Here is a 27,548-nt window from a genome sequence, read left to right as displayed (position 1 = left end):
TTCAGACCTCCCCCCACGCACGCGTGCGCGCACTGTAATTTCGTTAATCTCACTTTTTGTCGGTAAAGCGCAGGTCAAAAGCTGATGGTGGTTGATGTTGCGTATCACACTCAAATAGCAATACCTGGAAAGGATAGAACATGTGTATCACAGTCAAATAGCAATACCTGTAACGGATAGTACATGTGTATCACAGTCAAATAGTAATACCTGTAAAGGATAGAACATGTGTATCACAGTCAAATAGCAATACCTGTAAAGGATAGAACATGTGTATCACAGTCAAATAGCAATACCTGGAAAGGATAGAACATGTGTATCACAGTCAAATAGCAATACCTGTAAAGAATAGTACATGTGTATCACAGTCAAATAGCAATACCTGGAAAGGATAGTACATGTGTATCACAGTCAAATAGCAATACCTGGAAAGGATAGAACATGTGTATCACAGTCAAATAGCAATACCTGGAAAGGATAGAACATGTGTATCACAGTCAAATAGCAATACCTGTAAAGGATAGTACATGTGTATCACAGTCAAATAGCAATACCTGGAAAGGATAGAACATGCGTATCACAGTCAGATAGCAATACTTGGAAAGGATAGAACATGCGTATCACAGTCAAATAGCAATACCTGGAAAGGATAGAACATGTGTATCACAGTCAAATAGCAATACCTGGAAAGGATAGTACATGTGTATCACAGTCAAATAGCAATACCTGGAAAGGATAGTACATGTGTATCACAGTCAAATAGCAATACCTGGAAAGGATAGAACATGTGTATCACAGTCAAATAGCAATACCTGGAAAGGATAGAACATGTGTATCACAGTCAAATAGCAATACCTGTAAAGGATAGTACATGTGTATCACAGTCAAATAGCAATACCTGGAAAGGATAGAACATGCATTATCACAGTCAGATAGCAATACTTGGAAAGGATAGAACATGCGTATCACAGTCAAATAGCAATACCTGGAAAGGATAGAACATGTGTATCACAGTCAAATAGCAATACCTGGAAAGGATAGAACATGTGTATCACAGTCAAATAGCAATACCTGTAAAGGATAGTACATGTGTATCACAGTCAAATAGCAATACCTGGAAAGGATAGAACATGCATTATCACAGTCAGATAGCAATACTTGGAAAGGATAGAACATGCGTATCACAGTCAAATAGCAATACCTGGAAAGGATAGAACATGTGTATCACAGTCAAATAGCAATACCTGTAAAGGATAGTACATGTGTATCACAGTCAAATAGCAATACCTGGAAAGGATAGAACATGTGTATCACAGTCAAATAGCAATACCTGTAAAGGATAGTACATGTGTATCACAGTCAAATAGCAATACCTGGAAAGGATAGAACATGTGTATCACAGTCAAATAGCAATACCTGTAAAGGATAGTACATGTGTATCACAGTCAAATAGCAATACCTGGAAAGGATAGAACATGTGTATCACAGTCAAATAGCAATACCTGTAAAGGATAGTACATGTGTATCACAGTCAAATAGCAATACCTGTAAAGGATAGAACATGTGTATCACACTCAAATAGCAATACCTGTAAAGGATAGAACATGTGTATCACAGTCAAATAGCAATACCTGTAAAGGATAGAACATGTGTATCACACTCAAATAGCAATACCTGTAAAGGATAGTACATGTGTATCACACTCAAATAGCAATACCTGTAAAGGATAGTACATGTGTATCACAGTCAAATAGCAATACCTGTAACGGATAGTACATGTGTATCACAGTCAAATAGCAATACCTGTAAAGGATAGAACATGTGTATCACAGTCAAATAGCAATACCTGGAAAGGATAGAACATGTGTATCACAGTCAAATAGCAATACCTGGAAAGGATAGAACATGTGTATCACAGTCAAATAGCAATACCTGTAAAGGATAGTACATGTGTATCACAGTCAAATAGCAATACCTGGAAAGGATAGTACATGTGTATCACAGTCAAATAGCAATACCTGGAAAGGATAGAACATGTGTATCACAGTCAAATAGCAATACCTGGAAAGGATAGAACATGTGTATCACAGTCAAATAGCAATACCTGTAAAGGATAGTACATGTGTATCACAGTCAAATAGCAATACCTGGAAAGGATAGAACATGCGTATCACAGTCAGATAGCAATACTTGGAAAGGATAGAACATGCGTATCACAGTCAAATAGCAATACCTGGAAAGGATAGAACATGTGTATCACAGTCAAATAGCAATACCTGTAAAGGATAGTACATGTATCACAGTCAAATAGCAATACCTGGAAAGGATAGTACATGTGTATCACAGTCAAATAGCAATACCTGGAAAGGATAGAACATGTGTATCACAGTCAAATAGCAATACCTGTAAAGGATAGTACATGTGTATCACAGTCAAATAGCAATACCTGGAAAGGATAGAACATGCGTATCACAGTCAAATAGCAATACCTGGAAAGGATAGAACATGCGTATCACAGTCAAATAGCAATACCTGGAAAGGATAGAACATGCGTATCACAGTCAAATAGCAATACCTGGAAAGGATAGAACATGTGTATCACAGTCAAATAGCAATACCTGGAAAGGATAGAACATGTGTATCACAGTCAAATAGCAATACCTGTAAAGGATAGTACATGTGTATCACAGTCAAATAGCAATACCTGGAAAGGATAGAACATGCGTATCACAGTCAGATAGCAATACTTGGAAAGGATAGAACATGCGTATCACAGTCAAATAGCAATACCTGGAAAGGATAGAACATGTGTATCACAGTCAAATAGCAATACCTGGAAAGGATAGAACATGTGTATCACAGTCAAATAGCAATACCTGTAAAGGATAGTACATGTGTATCACAGTCAAATAGCAATACCTGTAAAGGATAGAACATGTGTATCACAGTCAAATAGCAATACCTGTAAAGGATAGTACATGTGTATCACAGTCAAATAGCAATACCTGGAAAGGATAGAACATGTGTATCACAGTCAAATAGCAATACCTGTAAAGGATAGTACATGTGTATCACAGTCAAATAGCAATACCTGGAAAGGATAGTACATGTGTATCACAGTCAAATAGCAATACCTGGAAAGGATAGAACATGCGTATCACACTCAAATAGCAATACCTGTAAAGGATAGTACATGTGTATCACAGTCAAATAGCAATACCTGGAAAGGATAGAACATGTGTATCACAGTCAAATAGCAATACCTGTAAAGGATAGTACATGTGTATCACAGTCAAATAGCAATACCTGGAAAGGATAGTACATGTGTATCACAGTCAAATAGCAATACCTGTAAAGGATAGTACATGTGTATCACAGTCAAATAGCAATACCTGTAAAGGATAGTACATGTGTATCACAGTCAAATAGCAATACCTGTAAAGTATAGTACATGTGTATCACAGTCAAATAGCAATACCTGTAAAGTATAGTACATGTGTATCACAGTCAAATAGCAATACCTGTAAAGTATAGTACATGTGTATCACAGTCAAATAGCAATACCTGGAAAGGATAGTACATGTGTATCACAGTCAAATAGCAATACCTGGAAAGGATAGAACATGCGTATCACAGTCAAATAGCAATACCTGTAAATGATAGTACATGTGTATCACAGTCAAATAGCAATACCTGGAAATGATAGTACATGTGTATCACAGTCAAATAGCAATACCTGGAAAGGATAGAACATGTGTATCACAGTCAAATAGCAATACCTGGAAAGGATAGTACATGTGTATCACAGTCAAATAGCAATACCTGGAAAGGATAGTACATGTGTATCACAGTCAAATAGCAATACCTGGAAAGGATAGAACATGCGTATCACAGTCAAATAGCAATACCTGGAAAGGATAGTACATGCGTATCACAGTCAAATGACAAAACTTGGTAAAGGATAGCACATGCGTATCACAGTCAAATGACAAAACTTGGTAAAGGATAGCACATGCGTATCACAGTCAAATGACAAAACTTGGTAAAGGATAGTACATGCGTATCACAGTCAAATGACAAAACTTGGTAAAGGATAGCACACGCGTATCACAGTCAAATGACAAAACTTGGTAAAGGATAGTACATGCGTATCACAGTCAGATATTAACACTCAGACAAGATAGCGAACACTTACAGTCATGTGATAAAACCTGAACAGGATGACAAATACACATAGTAGACAAATGGTAGGTTTTCGCAAGATGGCACATGCGTATTGCAGTCAAAGGGTAAGACTTGGAGAAGATAGTAGCGATAGTTTTACAGTATATCGAACGATTTAATTAAGTTATCTGTTCTTACTGAAGCCTACCTTTGGAGGCCAAGGTTGTTGCTCCGAACAACGCCATCTTTATCCCAAAATCTGACGGGACTTTCAGTGATGACGAGAAACCCACTTGTTCGCTCTTCTATGTAAAAGTGTTTTCTCAGCCCAAACGAGCCGTTTTTGCATATAAATTTCTGACGAGACTTTCCTGACTGTTTACAGATACTGATTTATAACTGGTCTGAAACCTCTGTGTGAACAAAACGTCAGTGGCCGTGAAACTGACGTAGTTCGTCACGTGATCGCAAAAGGACACGTGCATGACGTTTCTAAGCTCATCAGAAATGTGACCCTGTTGACTGGGTGAGTTCGTGCACACGTGAAATGCGTTAACATACATCAAAGCACACTGGATAATTTAGTGTTAAAACTGCAGGCCTCATTGTTCATTTATTCTAAATTTTAAAAATGGCAAATAATGCACAACGATATCGTTGTAACAAAATGCTAAAATGCCTTTACAACCTGACCCTAAACGGATGGTTGTTCAAGAGTCTGACTCATAACGATATGTATGTTAACCCTAAATTCATATGTAAGAAATTAATTTTGGAAGTATGTTTAATCGATGCCTCCTGGTAAAATATTTGTTTCCTAAGTCTCTGATAACGCATACATTTGACATATTACGAACCCTTCCGTGGCCCGGCATTGCAAGGTGATTAAGGCACTCGACTTGTAATCCGAAGGTCGCGGTTTCGAATTCCCGTCGCACTAAACATGCTCGCCCTTTCAGCCATGGGGGCGTTATAAAGTGTCGATCAATCCCACTCTTCGTTGGTAAAAGAGTATTCCAAAAATTGGAGGTGGATAGTGATAACTAGCTGCCTTCCCTCTAGTCTTACACTGCTAAATTAGGGACGGCTAACGCAGATAGCTCTCGTGTAGCATTGCGCGAAACTCAGCACAAACCAAACAAACTACAATATTTTCAGTTCCTTGATGTAGTTTGCGACGCATAGCGAACAAATATCACGTGATTAGAACTATTCATGTTCAGCCCTACTTTCTTTTTGCTGTGTTTGGAATAACCAAAAACACACATACACCGGACAGTTATCCAAAAAACAAAACCCATATTCTGACACACCGGACAGTTATCCAAAAACAAAACCCATATTCTAACATACTGGACAGTTATCCAAAAACAAACCCCATATTTTGACCCAATGTCCGAAATGTTCTCAAACTATGATGTAATTTAAAGTAAAAACAAAACAAAAAGAAAATGCAAAAATTACAATAACTATCGAGGTATATATTTAGTAACTGAACATTTAACTCAGAAATAAACTCAAACCACCCATGTGGTACTGTTAATACTGTTATTGTTTGATTATAGTTGCCTGGTTCTGTTAATACTGTTATTGTTTGATTATAGTTGGTTGGTACTGTTAATACTGTTATTGTTTGATTATAGTTACCTGGTTCTGTTAATACTGTTATTGTTTGATTATAGTTGGCTGGTACTGTTAATACCTGCTATTGTTTGATTATAGTTGGCTGGTACTGTTAATACCTGTTATTGTTTGATTATAGTTGGCTGGTACTGTTAATACCTGTTATTGTTTGATTATAGTTGCCTGGTACTGTTAATACTGTTATTGTTTGATTATAGTTGCCTGGTACTGTTAATACTGTTATTGTTTGATTATAGTTGGCTGGTACTGTTAATACTGTTATTGTTTGATTATAGTTGGTTGGTACTGTTAATACCTGTTATTGTTTGATTATAGTTGGCTGGTACTGTTAATACCTGTTATTGTTTGATTATAGTTGCCTGGTACTGTTAATACTGTTATTGTTTGATTATAGTTGGTTGGTACTGTTAATACTGTTATTGTTTGATTATAGTTGGTTGGTACTGTTAATACTGTTATTGTTTGATTATAGTTGGTTGGTACTCTTAATACTGTTATTGTTTGATTATAGTTGGCTGGTACTGTTAATACTGTTATTGTTTGATTATAGTTGCCTGGTACTGTTAATACTGTTATTGTTTGATTATAGTTGGTTGGTACTGTTAATACTGTTATTGTTTGATTATAGTTGGTTGGTACTGTTAATACTGTTATTGTTTGATTATAGTTGCCTGGTACTGTTAATACTGTTATTGTTTGATTATAGTTGCCTGGTACTGTTAATACTGTTATTGTTTTATTATAGTTGCCTGGTACTGTTAATATCTGTTATTGTTTGATTATAGTTGGCTGGTACTGTTAATACTGTTATTGTTTGATTATAGTTGGCTGGTACTGTTAATACTGTTATTGTTTGATTATAGTTGGTTGGTACTGTTAATACCTGTTATTGTTTGATTATAGTTGGCTGGTACTGTTAATACCTGTTATTGTTTGATTATAGTTGCCTGGTACTGTTAATACTGTTATTGTTTGATTATAGTTGGTTGGTACTGTTAATACTGTTATTGTTTGATTATAGTTGGTTGGTACTGTTAATACTGTTATTGTTTGATTATAGTTGGCTGGTACTGTTAATACTGTTATTGTTTGATTATAGTTGGCTGGTACTGTTAATACTGTTATTGTTTGATTATAGTTGCCTGGTACTGTTAATACTGTTATTGTTTGATTATAGTTGGCTGGTACTGTTAATACTGTTATTGTTTGATTATAGTTGGTTGGTACTGTTAATACCTGTTATTGTTTGATTATAGTTGCCTGGTACTGTTAATACTGTTATTGTTTGATTATAGTTGCCTGGTACCGTTAATACTGTTATTGTTTTATTATAGTTGCCTGGTACTGTTAATATCTGTTATTGTTTGATTATAGTTGGCTGGTACTGTTAATACTGTTATTGTTTGATTATAGTTGGCTGGTACTGTTAATACTATTATTGTTTGATTATAGTTGCCTGGTACTGTTAATATCTGTTATTGTTTGATTATAGTTGGCTGGTACTGTTAATACTGTTATTGTTTGATTATAGTTGGTTGGTACTGTTAATACTGTTATTGTTTGATTATAGTTGGTTGGTACTGTTAATACCTGTTATTGTTTGATTATAGTTGGCTGGTACTGTTAATACCTGTTATTGTTTGATTATAGTTGCCTGGTACTGTTAATACTGTTATTGTTTGATTATAGTTGCCTGGTACTGTTAATACTGTTATTGTTTGATTATAGTTGGTTGGTACTGTTAATACTGTTATTGTTTGATTATAGTTGGTTGGTACTGTTAATACCTGTTATTGTTTGATTATAGTTGGCTGGTACTGTTAATACTGTTATTGTTTGATTATAGTTACCTGGTTCTGTTAATACTGTTATTGTTTGCTTATAGTTGGCTGGTATTGTTAATACTATTATTGTTTGATTATAGCTGCCTGGTAGTTAATACCTGCTATTGTTTGATTATAGTTGGCTGGTACTGTTAATACTGTTATTGTTTGATTATAGTTACCTGGTTCTGTTAATACTGTTATTATTTGCTTATAGTTGGCTGGTATTGTTAATACTATTATTGTTTGATTATAGTTGCCTGGTAGTTAATACCTGCTATTGTTTGATTATAGTTGGCTGGTACTGTTAATACCTGTTATTGTTTGATTATAGTTGGCTGGTACTGTTATTGTTTGATTATAGTTGGTTGGTACTGTTAATACCTGTTATTGTTTGATTATAGTTGGCTGGTACTGTTAATATCTGTTATTGTTTGATTATAGTTGGCTGGTACTGTTAATACTGTTATTGTTTGATTATAGTTGGCTGGTACTGTTAATACTGTTATTGTTTTATTATAGTTGCCTGGTACTGTTAATATCTGTTATTGTTTGATTATAGTTGGCTGGTACTGTTAATACTGTTATTGTTTGATTATAGTTGGCTGGTACTGTTAATACTGTTATTGTTTGATTATAGTTGCCTGGTACTGTTAATATCTGTTATTGTTTGATTATAGTTGGCTGGTACTGTTAATACTGTTATTGTTTGATTATAGTTGGTTGGTACTGTTAATACTGTTATTGTTTGATTATAGTTGGTTGGTACTGTTAATACCTGTTATTGTTTGATTATAGTTGGCTGGTACTGTTAATACCTGTTATTGTTTGATTATAGTTGCCTGGTACTGTTAATACTGTTATTGTTTGATTATAGTTGCCTGGTACTGTTAATACTGTTATTGTTTGATTATAGTTGCCTGGTACTGTTAATACTGTTATTGTTTGATTATAGTTGGTTGGTACTGTTAATACTGTTATTGTTTGATTATAGTTGGTTGGTACTGTTAATACCTGTTATTGTTTGATTATAGTTGGCTGGTACTGTTAATACCTGTTATTGTTTGATTATAGTTGCCTGGTACTGTTAATACTGTTATTGTTTGATTATAGTTGCCTGGTACTGTTAATACTGTTATTGTTTGATTATAGTTGCCTGGTAGTTAATACCTGCTATTGTTTGATTATAGTTGGCTGGTACTGTTAATACTGTTATTGTTTGATTATAGTTGGCTGGTACTGTTAATACTGTTATTGTTTGATTATAGTTACCTGGTTCTGTTAATACTGTTATTGTTTGCTTATAGTTGGCTGGTATTGTTAATACTATTATTGTTTGATTATAGTTGTCTGGTAGTTAATACCTGCTATTGTTTGATTATAGTTGGCTGGTACTGTTAATACTGTTATTGTTTGATTATAGTTGGCTGGTACTGTTAATACTGTTATTGTTTTATTCTAGTTGGCTGGTATTGTTAATACATGTTATTGTTTGATTGTAGTTGGCTGGTACTGTTAATACTGTTATTGTTTGATTATAGTTGGCTGGTACTGTTAATATCTGTTATTGTTTGATTATAGTTGGCTGGTACTATTAATATTGTTATTGTTTGATTATAGTTGGTTGGTACTGTTAATGCCTGTTATTGTTTGATTATAGTTGGCTGGTACTGTTAATACTGTTATTGTTTTATTCTAGTTGGCTGGTACTGTTAATATCTGTTATTGTTTTATTCTAGTTGGCTGGTACTGTTAATACCTGTTATTGTTTGAATCTAGTTGGTTTGTGTTTTTTAGTTATAGTGTTAGCTGTTTTTCGTTCTAGTTTTAGTTGTTGTTGTTTATTTCTAATTTTAGTTGTTTTGTTTAGTTCTAGTTTTAGTTTTTTTTTGTTTAGTCCTAATTTCAGTTGTTCCTATTTAATCATAGTTAACTGTCTTTCCTCACTTTAAGATCAGGAGCGACTATACACAGATAACACTTTGTGTTGGTTGTATTGTACAAAATGTCCGAAAATCCAGTCAAACATTTAAATCACTTTCTTTTACACTAGTTTTATAAAATAATTTTGGTTTTATTCTAATTTTGAGCTGGTGGCAGAGGAAATGTTTGTATATTGACGTGCTAAACAAACCAAACCTTTACGTTTCACCAACAATTCTACAACTAACAGTATTCCGGAATATTGTGTAAAAGTGCTATTTCTTTACTGTTACATGTTACATGTCCTATTTCTACACAAAGAGAATTAACCCAAAAAATTAATCTGAGAATGACAATGTCCCACCTGAAAAGAAGTTAATACTCTACTGAGTGAAACCTGTTCCTTAATTAGGCTCAGCTTATACGGATAATTCTACAACTGTTGCCTTCAAAATCATCCAGAATAATATTTCAACTGTGCATTTTTATCCGGCTGAAAATGGATACGAACAAGGATGTGCTGATTTCACTCCAAAGAAATTTGTTCGTCACGGAAAAATAAATAACGTTTTGTTTTTCGCGCATAGCTTCATCAAGACTATCTGCGCTATTTATGTGCAAAAACGGCTCGTTTGGGTTGAGAAAATATTTTACATAGAAGAGCGAACAACGTTTCGACCTTCTTCGCCTTTGTTCGCTCTTCTATGTAAAATATTTTCTCAACCCAAACGAGCCGTTTTTGAATATATATTTCTCTACAAGTGGGTTTTCTCGACATCACTGATTATCTGCGCTATCTGTCCCTAATTTAGCAGCGCAAGACTAGATGGAAGACAGCTTGTTATCACCGCCTACCGCTAACTCTTGGGTTACTTTTTTTTATCAACGAATAGTGGGATTGACCAGCACATTATATTGCTCCTACGACTGAAAGCTCGAGTATATTTGGTGTGATGGGGATTCGAACCCGTGACTCTCAGATTGCGAGTCGAGCACCCTAACCACCTGGGTTCTATATGAAGTGAACAACAACCAATGTATAGTGAAACACTTTCCTTTTTCTCTGCGTTTTTTTGTTTTGTTTTTCCGTTCATGCTCCTATCTTTTAAATGTTTCTTTCACTCAGTCGACTAGCAAGGTAGCGTTTTTTTTCGTGAAATTCACTCATCAAAAGGAACATTTTTGTTCTTAATACTTGTTCAGCACGTACAAAACATGGTGATTCATATTAATATTGGTAGGAAATGTTAGGAATTACAAAGTACGAATAATTTTTATGTAACACAATCTTGAAAATAAGCTTTCCACCCGTTGGGGCAGCCGGAAGTTCACGAACTTACATTGCTAAAACTCGTGGTTCGATTCTCAGCGGTAGACACAGCAGATAATCCAGTGTGAATTTGCTCTAAAAACAAAACAAACAAGTATTTGTGTGTGTATAGATATGGTTAACCGTTCAGAAGATAGAGGGCACTAACAGAGATATATAAACAGAAGACTTGTGTTAAGCGGGATTAGTACATGCTATCCTTGTTTCATAATTTCGAAGGGATATCGACACACAGGCTTCTCTAATTTTGAACTGATATACTAAGAAGTGAAGTTATTAGTCCAAAGCACCCACCGCCAACTCTTGTTCTACTCTTGTCTGATCGAATAATTGTCACTTATAGAGTACACACCGCCCCACACTGCAGAGCGCGTTTTTTTTTAAAAGCAATGGGTCACTAACAACGAATACTCGAATCCACAGTCCGAGCACGTTGACCACTAACCCACGACTTGTCCAGAAAAACATGTAAAATAACATTATCTGTCTGAAAAAACAAACAAAAGAAACACGTATCCTAAAGGCTAGCGTATTGGATTATGGATATGAGAGATATGGAGCAATATCACACTTGTGGATGACGGAAACAAATCCCAGTATTTGCTTGGAGTAATACAACAGTTGAAAATGAGTGCAACCTTTCCTGTAACATATCAGTTCAGTATTAAGAATGGCTAACACATATAACCCTAATATACCTTTGTTTGAATATAACAAGTAAAACAAAATAAAAGTCCACGTGAAGGTTGATATTACAAAGATTCTGTCATGCTTTACTGAAACAATTGGTTAAAAGTCAATAATTGAAAATATTTTTAATCGGGAAACCTAACCTGTCAACACATCGCAAGTGTATTAAGCACCTGAATACAGTTACGTTTCACCTCTCTTACAGACACCAGGAAGTAACAGTTCCTACCACCAGTTGGAGCTTTACTGATCTAATAAATAACCATAATGTTTCTGTCACCACCACATTACATTTTCTTTGTCAGTAACATACCTTTCCCGAATCTACCAAACACATCACTTTCACAATATGCAAATAACATTGCTGATTGGAACATCTCGCGGAACCCGTTTATTCTAGAATTCAAAACTCTCTGGATACCATTATCAAATGGTGTAATGATTGGAGGGTAATTCTAAACCCTCTCAAAACAACAGGTGTCATTTTCGGTGTAGCTCCAATAAACACTTTAAAAATGTTAAAAAAGACAAAATCAATCTAGGTAATAATGAAATAAAAATAAACCAACTTTCTCACTATTATTTTCGACACTCGTCTCGCATGGGCCGAGCATTTCAAACACATAAACAAATCCATAAATAAGCCCACTTGAACATCGTCACAGGAATTAATAAGGGGTGCAAACCTCACATGCTTATCCAAATTTACTTCGCTTTTATTCACCACCTAATAGAGTATGGGTGTAAAATCACCTTCAACTGTTCAAATAGAGTTAAAAACAAGATTCAAATAGAACAGAACAGAGCCTTAAGACTCGGTGTGAGACTTAGTAAATTTAAGGCTCGACATGACCAGGTGCTTAAGGTATTTGACTCGTAACCTGAGGGTTGAGGGGTTCAAATCCCCGTCCCACCAAACATGCTCGCCCTTTCAACCGTGGGTGCATTATAATGTTACGATCAATCCTACTATTCGTTGATAAAAGAATAGCCCAAAACTTGGCGGTGGGTGGTGATGACTAGCTGCCTTCCCTCTAGTCTTACACTGCTAAATTGGGGACGGCTAGTGCAGATAGCCCTCGTGTAGCTTTGCGCGAAATTCAAAACGAAACCCAAATTCAACACGAAATATGAAAAATTGAAATTCCCACACCTTCCTAGCACTTAAATACTATAACAAAGCAGAAAAACGAAACTCCCTTATGGCTGCTCTACACACAGCGACAAGTGCACCATATCAAATAACACTCTCATATAATACATATCTATCTATGAACGAATCATAAACACATTCAAGTGAGAATAATTTATACATGTTTTCATTTCCAGTTCTGGGCATAGGAAAGGTAAGCTATTCGGCGCCTGTCCTGTAAAAGTGGGTTTTCTCGGGGTACACCCCCCACAACTAATTCACAGGCTCGTTGTGTTGATGCTTGCCACAGCATTAAATTTACATATCTCTGCCACCAGATGGCGCCGCTAGAGGGTTCGTTTCGTCTGCTTCTTCTCATCTCCTCTCTAGCCACGCATCAGGAAAGTTGTCATCACTAAGACAGTCGCCAACAGCCTTGAACTTCACCCAGTCTCCACCAGAGGTTCATCAGATTTCGTGGCAGACACTCACCTGATCATTCAATCAACACATTCTAATCATTAAACTTCTTGACATTATTTCTATAACATATTCGCGTGCGGATCGAAGAGGGATAATCATATCCCAGTTTGGGAGAGTGAAAAACCTTAAACTAAGTACCTAACATGGTTCTGTTTGTTTGTTTGTTTTTTGCTACGAAATGAAAGTACTCGCGACAAGTGATACAAAAACGTTGAGTAAAACAAACATATCTTTAACGTATGTTCGTTCTAAACTGTTTCAATATACAGTTTGGGGGTACTTGAATTTTGTTAAGCTAAAAATCAATAATATTTCTGTTAAATTCAAAAGAAATAAGTTCTCCAATGGTCTCTTCTTAAGTAACTAAACTATGTATATGTTAATTTGTGGGTGCAGTACCTTGGTGGCTGTTCTTACATCTAAATATTAACTAATGTAATGTAAGAATCTCTTACTGTCAAATGTGAATCTAATGACTAAAAAACAAATGGAATGTCTGGACGAAAATTTTCGATTGTCCCCTTACAGTACTGAATAAAATATATCTTTGGTGAATGAAAATTTTTTAAAGACGAGAAACAAGTGAGAACGTTGAGTTAAACGGTAAACAGAAAACAAACCATCCATATCTTAACTCCTTAATGTGATACGTCCATATCTTCACTACTTAATGTGGTACGTCCATGTCCTAACTCCTTAATGTGGTACACCTGTTCCTACTCCTTAATGTGACATATCCAATGTTTCCACTCTTAAATGTGATAAATCCAATGTCTTCACTCCTTAATGTGGTACATCCAACGTCTTCACTACTTAATGTGGTATATCCAATGTCTTCACGCTTAAATGTGATAAATTTATCTTTACTCCTAAATGTGATAAATCCAATGTCTTTACTCCTTAATGTGGTACATCCAACGTCTTCACTACTTAATGTGGTATATCCAATGTCTTCACTCCTCAATGTGACATATCCAATGACTCCACTCCTCAATGTAACATATCAAATGTCTTTCCCCTTAATTGTCATAAATCTATCTTTACTCCTAAATGATATATCCATCATCTTCACTACTTAATGTGGTACATCAATGTCTGAACTCCTTAACGTGATATATCCAATGTCTTCACTTCTTAATGTGATACATCCATATCTTAACTCCTCAATGTGATACGTCCATGCCTTCACTACTTAATGTGATACGTCCATGCCTTCACTACTTAATGTGATACATCTGTGTTTCTCCCTACTGACATAGTATACATGTGTCATTACCTACTAACGTCAATAAAATACACAAATTAATACATGATGTGTTTTGAGTAACTATTAGAATTACCCGCTCGTACTTTGCAAGACGTCTAAGAACCCCTAGGGTTAAGATAGATTAAATCACCATTTCAGACTCCTGTAAAAATCTGGTATAACTAACACATTATAAGTAGTAGTACGTTTAAAACTAATTAGTAAACACTTTGGATAGATGAAAATAAAAATATGGCTACAGGTTTACAGAGTTATAAACACTCTTTAAACATATCTCTGGGCGTTAGTCTTAACTTGTAGGTCTAAACAGGAGATAAGCCTACCATTCCCACTCATTACCCTCAAGAGTGCTTTAAAAAATCTCTTTCACCCGGATTTTTTTCCTGATCGACTTGTGTTTCATAACCAGGTTATGGAAATCCAGTATTAAATAACGGAAGCTTTACTATATCTTGTAATTGGAAGTGAGTTAATTTCAGTGAAATGTATAAATAAACAGGACAGCTCTTCACAAGCTATTTTAACCACCTCGTTTGTTTTATTTAAAACATTCTATTGTTTCGCAGTTTTCGTTGACTTAATCCGAACCTTTATTGTAGTTTCCACGGACAACCGACAATAACAAGTGTTTACATGATCTCAGTGTTTAAAACCTTTTTAAAAACAAAACACGAAAACCTTAAAATCTCCAACACACATCGTCTTGTAGGCCTAAATTCCAATAACTGTAAACTTACAAATTTAGAACGTAAAAAGTTTGACTAAAAAAATCCACGTTTGGTGAGTTGAAGCAAAAAACTCTTGAGAATGTTAGCTTATCATGTTACTTTATGCAAAAGTCTTTAACATTCAGTATACACAACCACCATTGCTCAGAAAATGCTACTCTTAATTGCATTAAAACCACAAGCAACTATTAAATTAACCACATATATTGTTTCAAATTAGAACAACTAACTCCCTCTAGAAAAAAAAAGCTGAAACTTCTAAGCTAAAATATGAAAGTTACATGATCTTCAAAAGTAAAAAAATAACAATAGTAGTTACGACTACATAAATTAAACACAAAGAGAACATAGCGCACCGCAATAAAAAAACAACAACAACTAGAGATGTAGATTAGATGATATATACAGACGCGTTAGATTCGGAAACCACGTGACTATACAAGAACAATATAGCAAGATTACTGTGGCGCCTTTTACATTAAGAGTGTCACAGTTATTCTGAAAAGGACGATTTTGTTTCAAAATTTTCCAACTTCACCGTAAAAGGAAGCACTCTTTAATCCTTTTAGTAAACTGTTAAGTCTTACACAGTGCTTCTCGAGTATCTAACACGTTTGTCTATACGACGACCCACATACAGACCTAGAAAGCGCACGAAGCCTGATATTTTAGGACGTAACGCAGTCAAATATGTATAAATATATCTCCTCCCTACAATAAAATATCCTCCACGATGCTTTCACCCTTGTCACCTCAAGTTAGTTTAGGGTTGTTCACCCACAAAGTTCAAGATATAGTTCCCCACCAAACATTAGTGGTTACATAAACACAACTGAGTAAAAAAAAAAAAAAAGACATAAAAAGTGTGCCTTAACCCTAGAATTATCGAAGTCGTCCGTATGACCTTTTAAATATATTTATCTGAAAACTACTTATGTACAAGTTCGTCAACGAGTATGTTGGTCATAGGGATCTTAACAACAGTTAAGTCAAAAATACAAAATAACTTCAGTGTTGCAGTTAACAAGAGTGTATGAAAACAGTTTCTATATATTTTAGTTTTGTTGTTGTTGTTTGTTTGTTAGAAATTAAGCACAAAATAACACAATGGGCTGTCTGTACTCTGCCCACCAAGGGTATTGAAACCCGGACTATATATTTTGCAGAAAAAAAAATATTGATTTTATCGAACATTTTAGTACGTTCTCTACAAAGATGTTGAAACAAGCAAAAAACAATATATTAATTTCACCAGTAATAAGCAAGATCAATCAGAGAGGTTTCATACCCTAATACCTTTTTTTCACCTTTGAAAACTCAGAAAATCATCTTCGGATCCGGAAATTTTAACGATCCAGATTTTTCTTCTGTGAAGTGTGGCGAAGAGTCCCTACCTTAATGTATCCATGAAATTTTGTACAGATCCGATCAAACTTTACAATATTACAAAAATGCCCTATCTCATCGTTTTAAAAAAAATGCTACAAAGAGATCCAGATTTGGATCTGGGCCAAAGTTAAGAAGGATAGTCCCATGATGATTTCTTATCTTGTGTAAAACTTTTGCATACATTTGTGTATTAGTTTTCAATATACACACGCGAAAATACAAACAGATTCACGCACGCACACAACACAAAAGGACCCGATTTCAATATCTTCAATAATATCTTCTCTGTGGTAGTAAGTAACAAGTATACAAATACTTGACTTTAGTGTTAAGACCCTACTAGTATACCGAATTAAATGTTTCATTTTTTCAGGGTAATTGGTATAAATTAGCCTTTAAAATGACGCAATACCGTAGTAAACCCGCTAAAATGTGCAATTAATAACTTGGATTTTACGACGTGAATTAACATGGTGATGCTGAATGTCGTATAATAATACTCAGTTGTTATCTGTCTTGGAAATACGCGCACACTTCATTTCAAAGCATGTATAACAAAAGGCGGTTTTAATAAATATACTTTATTAGACATTATATACAATATATTAAAAGCGTACCAGTTTTTAAAAATACCTACAGTTAGGTTGTTGAGTAGCATTATAAGTTTATTTATTCATAGTACAGTAAATCTAAGCCTTAACTAAAGAGAAAGAAAAAATAAAAAACACGAACACAAGTTACAGTATTAGTTTATCTCTTTATCAAATATAAGCTGTACTCAATAAGGCTTAACTAACGTTAAGCCTAAGACGAGTGGGCTTAGATTTTTACGTCTGCTATTAGAAATATATATTTTTTATTTTTCAAAAAATTCTGTATTTAAAGACGTACTGTTGTAATAAAGATATCAATCTAACTGCATAATGTTTTGCTAATATGTGCATGTGCGTGTGTTCCTGTGTACAAAATTTCATTTCGTAAAACTATTCAAAATTGTCAATGGAATACGTTTTTTACAGTGATCCCAATATAAAATGAGAGGAAGACGATCCCAACCCCACTAAAATGTGGATTAGTTTTAATTTTCAAGTATCAAATTCTGTAAATAGTTAATATAATTTCAGTGAGATTCTTAGCCTGCCAAAGTCGGTTCTTACTAATCAGTGATATGAAAACTGAGACTTCCCAGATGCATTAGCACGACAAATTTGCTGGTTCGAATCCCATTCGTTCTTAATTTTACCATTTGAGAAAATGTCGTAGTTAAGCCTTTCAATGAAACAAGTTATGAATTTATCATAACCGGTAACTGGTTTATTCTTAGAAATAAAGTATGTAGAAATATTACGCTATAAATTTGAAAATAGTCCAATATCCAAGTTATAAGAGATTACACTGTCAACTAAAGAACATAATCCCAAATAGACTATCGGCTGAAACGTGAGACTCCTGCTGAGCATTAACCCTAGTTGAATTGCACAACGCCTGCTAGTAACAACTCATACGCATCGAATCCAACAGTGTCGCGTACGGGTTTACAATCATGAGTACAAGGGCAACCACCAGCGACATAAAATGGGGAAGACTCTCAAACATGCCCTTTAATATTTTGACAAACTATACCAATAACCCAACAAATATTAAATTAGTGCATTTTGTAACGTTGGCCAAAAGACAGTATCTGATATTTCGCAACACCTGCAGCTGTTCGTTTTCACACGATAGGCAGCTATCTCTTTTAAAAGATGTCTATAAAAGATTAGCGACTAGGGTTAGTGACAGTAGCGAAACTGGTGGCCACTCTCTCAACGCGTGCTGTCTATAGATATTTCTGTCGTATAAAATAAAAAGTTAAACATGTTATTCAAGCCAATTGTATCAAAAGCTATACTAGACGGACTGGATTTAGTCGAATTATTTGACCACACAAAACACTTATTTACAGTCTGTTAGAAATACAATAATATCAATCACTGATATTTCATCAAAATATCTTAAAACTTTGGTCACTGGTTGTATACAAATGTCCTTACTGCAGGCAAGTCTATATTAGTTCAACAACTCGAATCTTAACTACTAGAAACGAGAAGTATGCGCATAAGAGCCCCTTCAATAACTCTGGAACTTACAACCACCTAAGAAAAGGCTGGACCCGGCATGGCCAGGTGGTTAAGGCGCTCAACTGATAATCTGAGGGTCGAAGGTTCGAATCCCTGTCGCACCAAACATACTCGCCCTTTCAGCTATGGAGTTATAATGTGACGGTCAATCCCACTATTCGTTGGTAAAAGAATAGCCCAAGAGTTGGTGGTGGGTGGTGATGACTAGCTGCTTTCCCTCTGGTCTTACACTGCTAAATTAGGGACAGCTAGCGCAGGTAGCCCTCGTGTAGCTTTGCGCGAAATTCAAAAGTAAAGCTGTATAGAAAAACCTAACACTCGACACTTTAAAATAATAGTCAGCGAGAGTTGAATGGACATTAAGAAAAAAGGAAGCACTTCTAATTCGTAGCCTAAAACCTAATCTGAACATGAACTAGCTAAGTCGCTAATCTCTAACTATGATCAACACATCGGGCTTGAGATGTGGGTAAACAGTGAAATTTTTCATGTAACAAACAACAATGTTCAGCAGTCTTACAAATCAAAAACGTTTTGTTCACTGTTAAGCACAAAGCTACACAATGAACTATCTGTAGTGAACCAACCGCGGGTACTGAAACCCGGTTTTTAGCGTGATAAGCCAGCAGATTTATAGCTCAATCACCGTGTGACAAAATGAAACATATCACGTACAGTTAAAAACAAATATTAATATAAATTGTGGCTTATCGCTAAGTCTAGGAACCAACAATCACTAAAATTTAAAATTTGTGCCTGGACTAGACCATTGTGCAGCTCTAGGCTTTACGACAAATGCACGAGCACCACAATACGTAACATGAAATTTAACAAAAGAAGTCAAGATTAATTAACCCGGAAACAAGATTTAACAAAGTAAATTATTATTATTAAATGTGTATGTCAAAAAAGAAACTTTCAAATTAGGCCTAAAATGTGACCTTTTTTGTCGAAATATAAACTATCTACAAAATTTTTAAATCAATATTTTTTATATATTGTTGTTTAAAATTTTTAAAAAAAGATAAAAACTAGAGAACTTTCGAATATCTGACGAAATCGCTCGAGTTTTGGGTCTTTTTGTGAAATCCACTAAACACCATCACTCGTCGCCACGGTGAATTTGTCCCTCGTTTTTTTTAACAGAATAGCAGGATTATACCGCCATCGGCAGAATGTATTGAGCACTGGTTCCACTGGTACGCAGCACGCTAATTGCTAGGCCATGCCGATCTCACAGCAACGAAACTGTTATAAATATACACAATTTATACTTCCAACACTTGAGTCAACATATTTAGACATGTATAGCTGTGGTAGACATTTTATATAACAAGTATTCTTTTATGTGTCTAACGTAAACCAGTTACATAAAATCAAGATTTAATATTTGAATGTCACATGTTTTACTATCATAGAATCGCCATCAGTGACGTCAGTAACAGTTATTATTTGAATACCAAAACGTGTCTGAGTGTTGGAATGAAAGAAGCTTTTTAAAGATACATCATAAAAATGTTAAGAGTGTGTGAAATTTATTATCAATAACTTTCAACAAAAACATGGTTAATTATGCATATATGTATAATACTGTACATAAAATACTGCTTCCATTCACTTCTGTCTTACTTTATAGTTAAACTTATATGTATCTGTAACCGATATTACAAGGTCCATCTTTAGGCCAAACAGCTTCTTGAAACCAGTTAAGAAATAAGTGAACTTTTACGTTGGGAAACTCATGCAAGTTCAAGGTTATTTTTAGTCTACTTTATTCGTATTCGTAATGACCTCAGTAGTTGGTGCGAATAAAATGAAAAGAAAAGAAAAAATCAAATATTATATTGCCATGTCTGGGTTCTGCTTTCGGGGAATTTCCGTACAAGTGTTTACGCTCAGGAGTTAGGCGATTTTGTTTTTTTTTTACTTTTAAGCTTTATGCGAACCTCGAGACAATATCACACAGTTTTTAGTTTATGGCCCTTATCAATAATAATAATTTAAAAATCATGACAAAACTCACCTATGACGAAATCAACAAGATGAAAACAGTTACAAACGTGTTGTAAAGATATAAATATATCGTTGGTTACAAACGATACAGCGAGTCCATCTTGCGCTCACTAAGCCTCACACCAAGCCTTTGTACTTTCGAATACGGGACTTAATAAAAAAATTTAAAAAGTAATATAACTTTTTGTTTGTTTGCTTTTGAATTTCGCACAAAGCTACTCGAGGGCACGCTTGGCCATGCCGGGCTCGAGTGATATAATAATATACATTTAATGAAAGAAACGAAACTTAATTACAATATAAAAACACAAAAGCGATATGTGTTATGATTTTTTAAATGTCTACATTTTGATTTTTCTCCAAATTTAAATGAAATAGAAACTGAATTGAAAGCAAATATTGGTGAAGACATAAAATAAAAGTAATCACACTTTGTTTTGTTATATTATACCCTAAACTACTCAAGAGCGATGAATGTTAACCGTCCCTAATTTAGAAATGATAGACTAGAGTGTCTGTTTGTTTTGAATTTCGCGCAAAGCTACACGAAGGCTACCTGCGCTAGCCGTTCCTAAATTAGCAGTGTACGACTGGAAGGAAGGCAGCTAGTCATCACCACCCACCGCCAACTCTTGGGCTACTCTTTTACCAACGAATAGTGGGATTGACCGTAATTTTACAACGCCCCGACGGCTGAAAGGGCGAGCATGCTTGGTGTAACGGGGATTCCAACCCACAACCTTCAGATTACGAGTCGAACTCCCTCACCACCTGGCCATGCTGAACGGTAATAAATAGCATTTAAAGATATTTGTTCTGAGGCCCCCTACATAGATTGTTTCTAGTCCTTAATGCGAGCCTGGCCAGATCCACGTGTTGCTTCGCACGAGGTTTAAAGAACATTTCTTTACTTTATTTTAACAAAGGCTTTAATACCCATACCAGCCGTCGTGAGATACATTGTTACGTCGCTTTAGTTACACCTGGAGGAATTATGGGATTTTACTCAGTCTTAAATAAGACTCTAATCCAGTACAGTGGAACCCCTCTAATCAGGCCAGTTTGTCTCAGTCCCGAAGGTGGCTGCTTTAGAGGGGTTCACACACCCTTCCATTCATGAACCAAACACAATCTTGCGAATACTGACACGCAGATAGTTCTATCGGCAGAAAAATGGTACTGCAGTGATATAAAGATATAAAAAAAATCAAATAAAACATTGTTTTAATTTAACCCAACTTATCATTTATTTTTAACTACAATTTCAAAATTTCAGCTTCACCTCTGAGGGCTGCTTTTGGAATTCTCAACGACTTTCGTTGCAGTCAAACAGAAGTTTTGAAACAGTTACTATAAATTTGCTGACATTTTCGGACGCGTAGACAGGAATCTGTAAAGGTGTGTGCTACTTTGGGAGTTCCTAATCTTGTGCTCTAAAAAAAATAAAGGCCTCAGCAGTTTTTTATGCTTAACTGTAAAATATATATGGCGTTTAGCCTAACGTAAGGCTAATACATGTAATACAATAGAGTTCTTAAGTTTTCTGAGACGAAAAAAAAGGCTTAAACTTTATTATCAAAGGCACAGACACTTGGATAACGTCAGTGGCGCTGTTTGCGACTAGCTTTACATTAGCGACTAATTTGTCAAGTGAAAAAGAAATACAATAAATATTATATACACGATAATATGAAAAACATCTTTCGTATGGATGTTTATCTATAAACCGATATTTATTTTGAAGTTTGTGTTGATAATGTTTGTTTTTCTTAACAATGTTATTTAATAAATGTATATCGTTATCGTATAAATATTATTTCTAAACATTTGGTAGTATCCAAAACCTCTTAAATAAAGGCGCGGCGTGGTCAAGTTGTTGAGGCACTCGACTCGTAATCCGAGAGTCGAGAGTTCGAATCCGTATCACACCAAACATGCTCGCTCTTTCAGCTGTGGAGGCGTTATAATGTGACGGTTACCCCCACTATTCGTTGGTAAAAGAGTATCTCAAGAGATGGCGGTGGGTGGTGATGACTAGCTGCCTTCCCTCTAGTCTTACCTTGCTAAATTAGAGATAGCTAGCGCAGATAGTCCTCGTGTAACTTTGGGCGAAATTCAAACCAAACTCACTTAAATAAATAACGTTTTGTAATTGTAATATTGTGAACTAAACCTTTTGAGTTTTAAACCGATGTTGGAATTTGAAACAGTTCTGTAATTAAAAATGTATTTTGGTATTATCGTGTTTCTAACATTTTTACAAAGTAACAATTTTTTGTAATATCTGTAATTTATAATTTCTCCTTACCAACAACAGTTACATTTTTAGAAAATGCTTGTTAAGTTGGAAGTTGGTATTCCTAAAATCTTCCTATATTTCGAACGACTTAGAATTGTAATCCATGGCGTGAATTAATACAATACAAAAACATAAACAAGGGAGCACCCTCGGGGAACAACTCCATGCATATGGACTCGATCATTTTGTTGAATACAAATCTGTTTGTTCTGAAGTATGTGATGCACGTTCGTGTGTTTATATGTACATTGATGGTGGCTTCTGGCCCACAACATGCACTGCGCACATGTACAATGGCCGACACTCTACATTATGTAAAATATACACACAATACTATGACTACAGCTTCCAAACTGATCATTATTCCATACTAAACATTGTATAACGCCAATTAGTGAGTCATTAACAATGTCTGTTTGTTCTAGAGCAAAGTCAAATGAGACTATGTGCTGTTTCCACCATGGGGAATCGAACCCAGGATTTTAGTATTGGAAGCCCATAAATGTACCATTTTCCCACTAGGGGAATCATTAAAGAAAATTCACATAAAATATGTTTGTCACGTAGAGAAGGCGTAAGGGAGACATCTCGTCATAAATTTGGCTTCGATACAAATAAGAATGAGCCATTGAATATCTTTACACCCGATGACGTAAATGAGCCATACACGTGCAGCTCATGAAGTTGCGAGACTTGCTTCCGGATTTTTCTCAAACGTTAACATACATATCTCTATTTCTCCATCGGTCGGATTAGGGTTACCATATCTCCAGAGGAAAAACTTGGGATTATTTCGCAATACACAGCGACATCTGGGAAACAGTTTAAATTTCAACAGCACGCTTTCTTTTTTCTTTTTTTTTTTTAAAGTTTCTAAATAATTCCATGTGCATTGGACCACGTTTTAAGCTCACAGACAAACAATATTAATTAACGGCTAATATAATTACAAAATGAATAAAATCAACTAGGTATAAGTTGTTTCAAATCTACTAAAAAAATGTTGTGTCTCCGTTTACTTCTAGAGTGAGTTCGCCCTCAAATATTAGCTCCTTTGGTTGCCTAGTTGGTGATAGGTTAGGCTAAAAAAACTTGTGGTGTCATGTCTGACGATTCTTCAAAGCAAATATAAAAGAAAAAATGTACACATCGAACAAACTAAGATAAACTAGGAGTATGTGATACTTTTGGTATTTCTGGTACAGAATAAAAAATAATAGTAATAAAGCTAAAAACTGCGACCTCTGGTGTGGTTTGTTTGTTTTAAATGTCGCGTAAAACTACACAAGGGCTATCTGCGCTAGCTGTCCCTAATTTAGCAGTGGAAGACAAGAGGGAAGGCAGCTATTCATCATCACCTATCGCCAACTCTTGGGCTACTCTTTTACCAACGAATAGTAGGGTTGCCCGTTACATTATAACGCCCCCACGGCCGAAAGGGTGAGCATGCTTGGTTGACTGGGATTCGAACCCGCAACCCACAGATTACGAGTCGAGTGCCTTAACCACCTGACCGTGCTCGGCCTTCGCTCTTTTAAATGTAAGATATTTTGCTTAATTAAAGTATATTGTGCCAATAGAAACCTGGCTTACGATATACATATTAAACTAACGCATCTCTTCAGTACAAAGCCTTTGTTCAATGGTAAATGAATTGTCGAGTATTGGAAGCGCATCAATACCATTCACGATTACCTTAATATTTCATCCTTGTTATAGTTCAATAACTTTTTGAAAATGGTTTTCTCGAATTTGTTGATAGATTGTAAGGCATTGGTTGAACATGGATGACGCAAAATTTCGAAAATGTCGCTAGTTTTTCAATATAGACTGTCCTTTCAGAAGTACACACCATCATGTTCTGGTGTGTTGTTTTGTCATGATGTGACACTGTTAGACAGACTGTCCGTTCAGAGGTACACATCATCATGTTCTGGTATGTTGTTTTGTCATCATGTTAAACTGTTAGACAGACTGTCCGTTCAGAGGTACACATCATCATGTTCTGGTATGTTGTTTTGTCATGATGTGACACTGTTAGACAGACTGTCCGTTCAGAGGTACACACCATCATGTTCTGGTATGTTGTTTTGTCATGATGTGACACTGTTATACAGACTGTCCGTTCAGAGGTACGTAGCATCACGTTCTAGTATGTTGTTTTGTCATGATGTTAAACTGTTAGACAGACTGTCCGTTCAGAGGTACACACCATCATGTTCTGGTGTGTTGTTTTGTCATGATGTGACACTGTTATACAGACTGTCCGTTCAGAGGTACACATCATCATGTTCTGGTATGTTGTTTTGTCATCATGTTAAACTGTTAGACAGACTGTCCGTTCAGAGGTACACATCATCATGTTCTGGTATGTTGTTTTGTCATGATGTGACACTGTTAGACAGACTGTCCGTTCAGAGGTACACACCATCATGTTCTGGTATGTTGTTTTGTCATGATGTGACACTGTTATACAGACTGTCCGTTCAGAGGTACGTAGCATCACGTTCTAGTATGTTGTTTTGTCATGATGTTAAACTGTTAGACAGACTGTCCGTTCAGAGGTACACACCATCATGTTCTGGTATGTTGTTTTGTCATCATGTTAAACTGTTAGACAGACTGTCCGTTCAGAGGTACGTAGCATCACGTTCTAGTATGTTGTTTTGTCATGATGTTAAACTGTTAGACAGACTGTCCGTTCAGAGGTACACACCATCATGTTCTGGTATGTTGTTTTGTCATGATGTGACACTGTTAGACAGACTGTCCGTTCAGAGGTACACACCATCATGTTCTGGTATGTTGTTTTGTCATGATGTGACACTGTTAGACAGACTGTCCGTTCAGAGGTACACATCATCATGTTCTGGTATGTTGTTTTGTCATGATGTGACACTGTTAGACAGACTGTCCGTTCAGAGGTACATAGCATCATGTTCTGGTGTGTTTTCTTGGTAAAGAAGCACCATCTTTAAGAACATCAATTAAAAAAAGTCAGCATAAATTGATTGAATATACTTATTAATACATCGTAATTAAACACCTGCACACTTTCTGCGGTGAAGGAATGCACATTAAAAATTTCTCACAAGAAAAGATTAAAATCTAAGAATAAATAAAGGTAAGTTAGCTTATATAGGTTTCAGTTTAGTGATGCGACTAAACATTAAATAATAATGACGTCATTTATAACAGTAGAATTTCGGATCTCCAGGCAACAGCTGGAAAAATCACTTTTATATATAAACCTGTTATTCCACGTCAAGACAAGATTATTTGATAAAACCTCAATTGTTTATCTCACACCAACGAATCATTTAATATAAATTTATGTTCTTATATCTGTTCAGAGTAAAATTAAACACAGAACTTACCGAAGCTGTCGGACTGAAATTCTGGAGCAAAATCTGAGTCCTTTGGATCCAAGAACATCTCTACGTGATCCATATCGTAACCATAGTAATCGATGAATTCCACTGATGAGGTGTCCATACTGTATGCGTGTGATACACCTTGGAGTTAGGTTGTCCTTGAAAGTTTTAAAAAACACACTTTATCAGACTATAGCTGTAATTAACGGTTCAGAGGTTTTAAAGAAAATATATTCTAATATTATCATTACTAATTATGACACACCAGTTAACCATTAGATACAGTTATACAAGTACAGTAGTGTTTAGTTCTATAATCAAAACTGGTATTTAACGTCTCTAGAAAATAATAAATAGATTGTTCTTACGTGTATGTAGAAGAAGGAAATATTTAAGGACCTTTATTTCTCCAGTAAACTTCGTAAAATTAGTGCCAGCTCTGGTGAGTATCGAGTAATTCGTTTGCATTGAACGAACTGTAAAATATCGTATAATCTCGTTCAATTCGCGAGCGTTCGTGGTTTCTCTATGTATCACTGAACGTCGTCTGCAAACCAAGTAGATGGGCGACAGGCCATTGATCTCAAAGCAAAGTTTTCACGTGAAGTCACGGGAAGTTACAAGAGAGATTATTTTGTTGGTCCATTGTCGTACTTTCAGTTGCTAAGACCAAGTGTAGAGTTTTCACGTTATAGCTTGTATCTAATGTAAAAATATGAGTGTATGTTGCAGAAAATTAAATTGGCTCTATGTCGTTTCCCTAGTAAGTCACCCCTGCCTCTACACCCATAAATTATGTAATATTAATTGGTTTGCCCAGTCGTTAATGTAAATAAGAGGAAAAGAGAAGAAAGATCGTCGCTAAGCCTTGAGGAACTTTACATTAGGCAACAACCAAACAATTCACTTCAAAATGGTTGTTTGTTTTTAATTTCGCGCAAAGCTACTCGAGGGCTGTCTGCGCTAGCCGTCCCTAATTTACCAGTGTAACACTGGAGGGAAGGCAGCTAGTCATCACCACCCACCGCCAACTCTTGGGCTACTCTTTTACCAACGAATAGTGGGATTGACTGAACTTATAACACCCCCACGGCTGAAGGGACGAGCATGTTTGGTGCGACTGGGATTCAAATCCACGACCCTCGGATTAAGAATCTAACGCCTTAACC

General features: G+C 35.6%; 1 protein-coding gene across 3 annotated transcripts in view; it reads right to left on the bottom strand.

Annotated features, from left to right (window-relative positions):
• Positions 1-26,919, bottom strand: part of LOC143246737 (uncharacterized) — a 56,435-nt gene extending 29,516 nt beyond the window's left edge. Inside the window, exons 1-2 of one of the 3 annotated variants that reach the window (XM_076493831.1) lie at positions 26,748-26,919; positions 26,383-26,537 (exon numbers count right to left, since the gene is read on the bottom strand). In XM_076493831.1, the coding sequence (XP_076349946.1) occupies positions 26,383-26,500 (118 nt within the window). In that variant the 5' untranslated portion in view covers positions 26,501-26,537; positions 26,748-26,919. Of the gene's footprint in view, positions 1-4,372; positions 4,529-26,382; positions 26,538-26,747 lie in introns of those variants that run through there. The other 2 variants (XM_076493829.1, XM_076493830.1) reach the window with 2 other exon arrangements.
• Positions 26,920-27,548: the final 629 nt, after the last annotated feature.

Source organism: Tachypleus tridentatus, chromosome 3 (assembly GCF_004210375.1).
Source record: "Tachypleus tridentatus isolate NWPU-2018 chromosome 3, ASM421037v1, whole genome shotgun sequence".
Classification (NCBI taxonomy): Eukaryota; Metazoa; Arthropoda; class Merostomata; order Xiphosura; family Limulidae; genus Tachypleus; species Tachypleus tridentatus.
The sequence above is the reverse complement of the archived record's forward strand: the minus strand, read 5'-3'. Positions and strand labels throughout refer to the sequence as shown.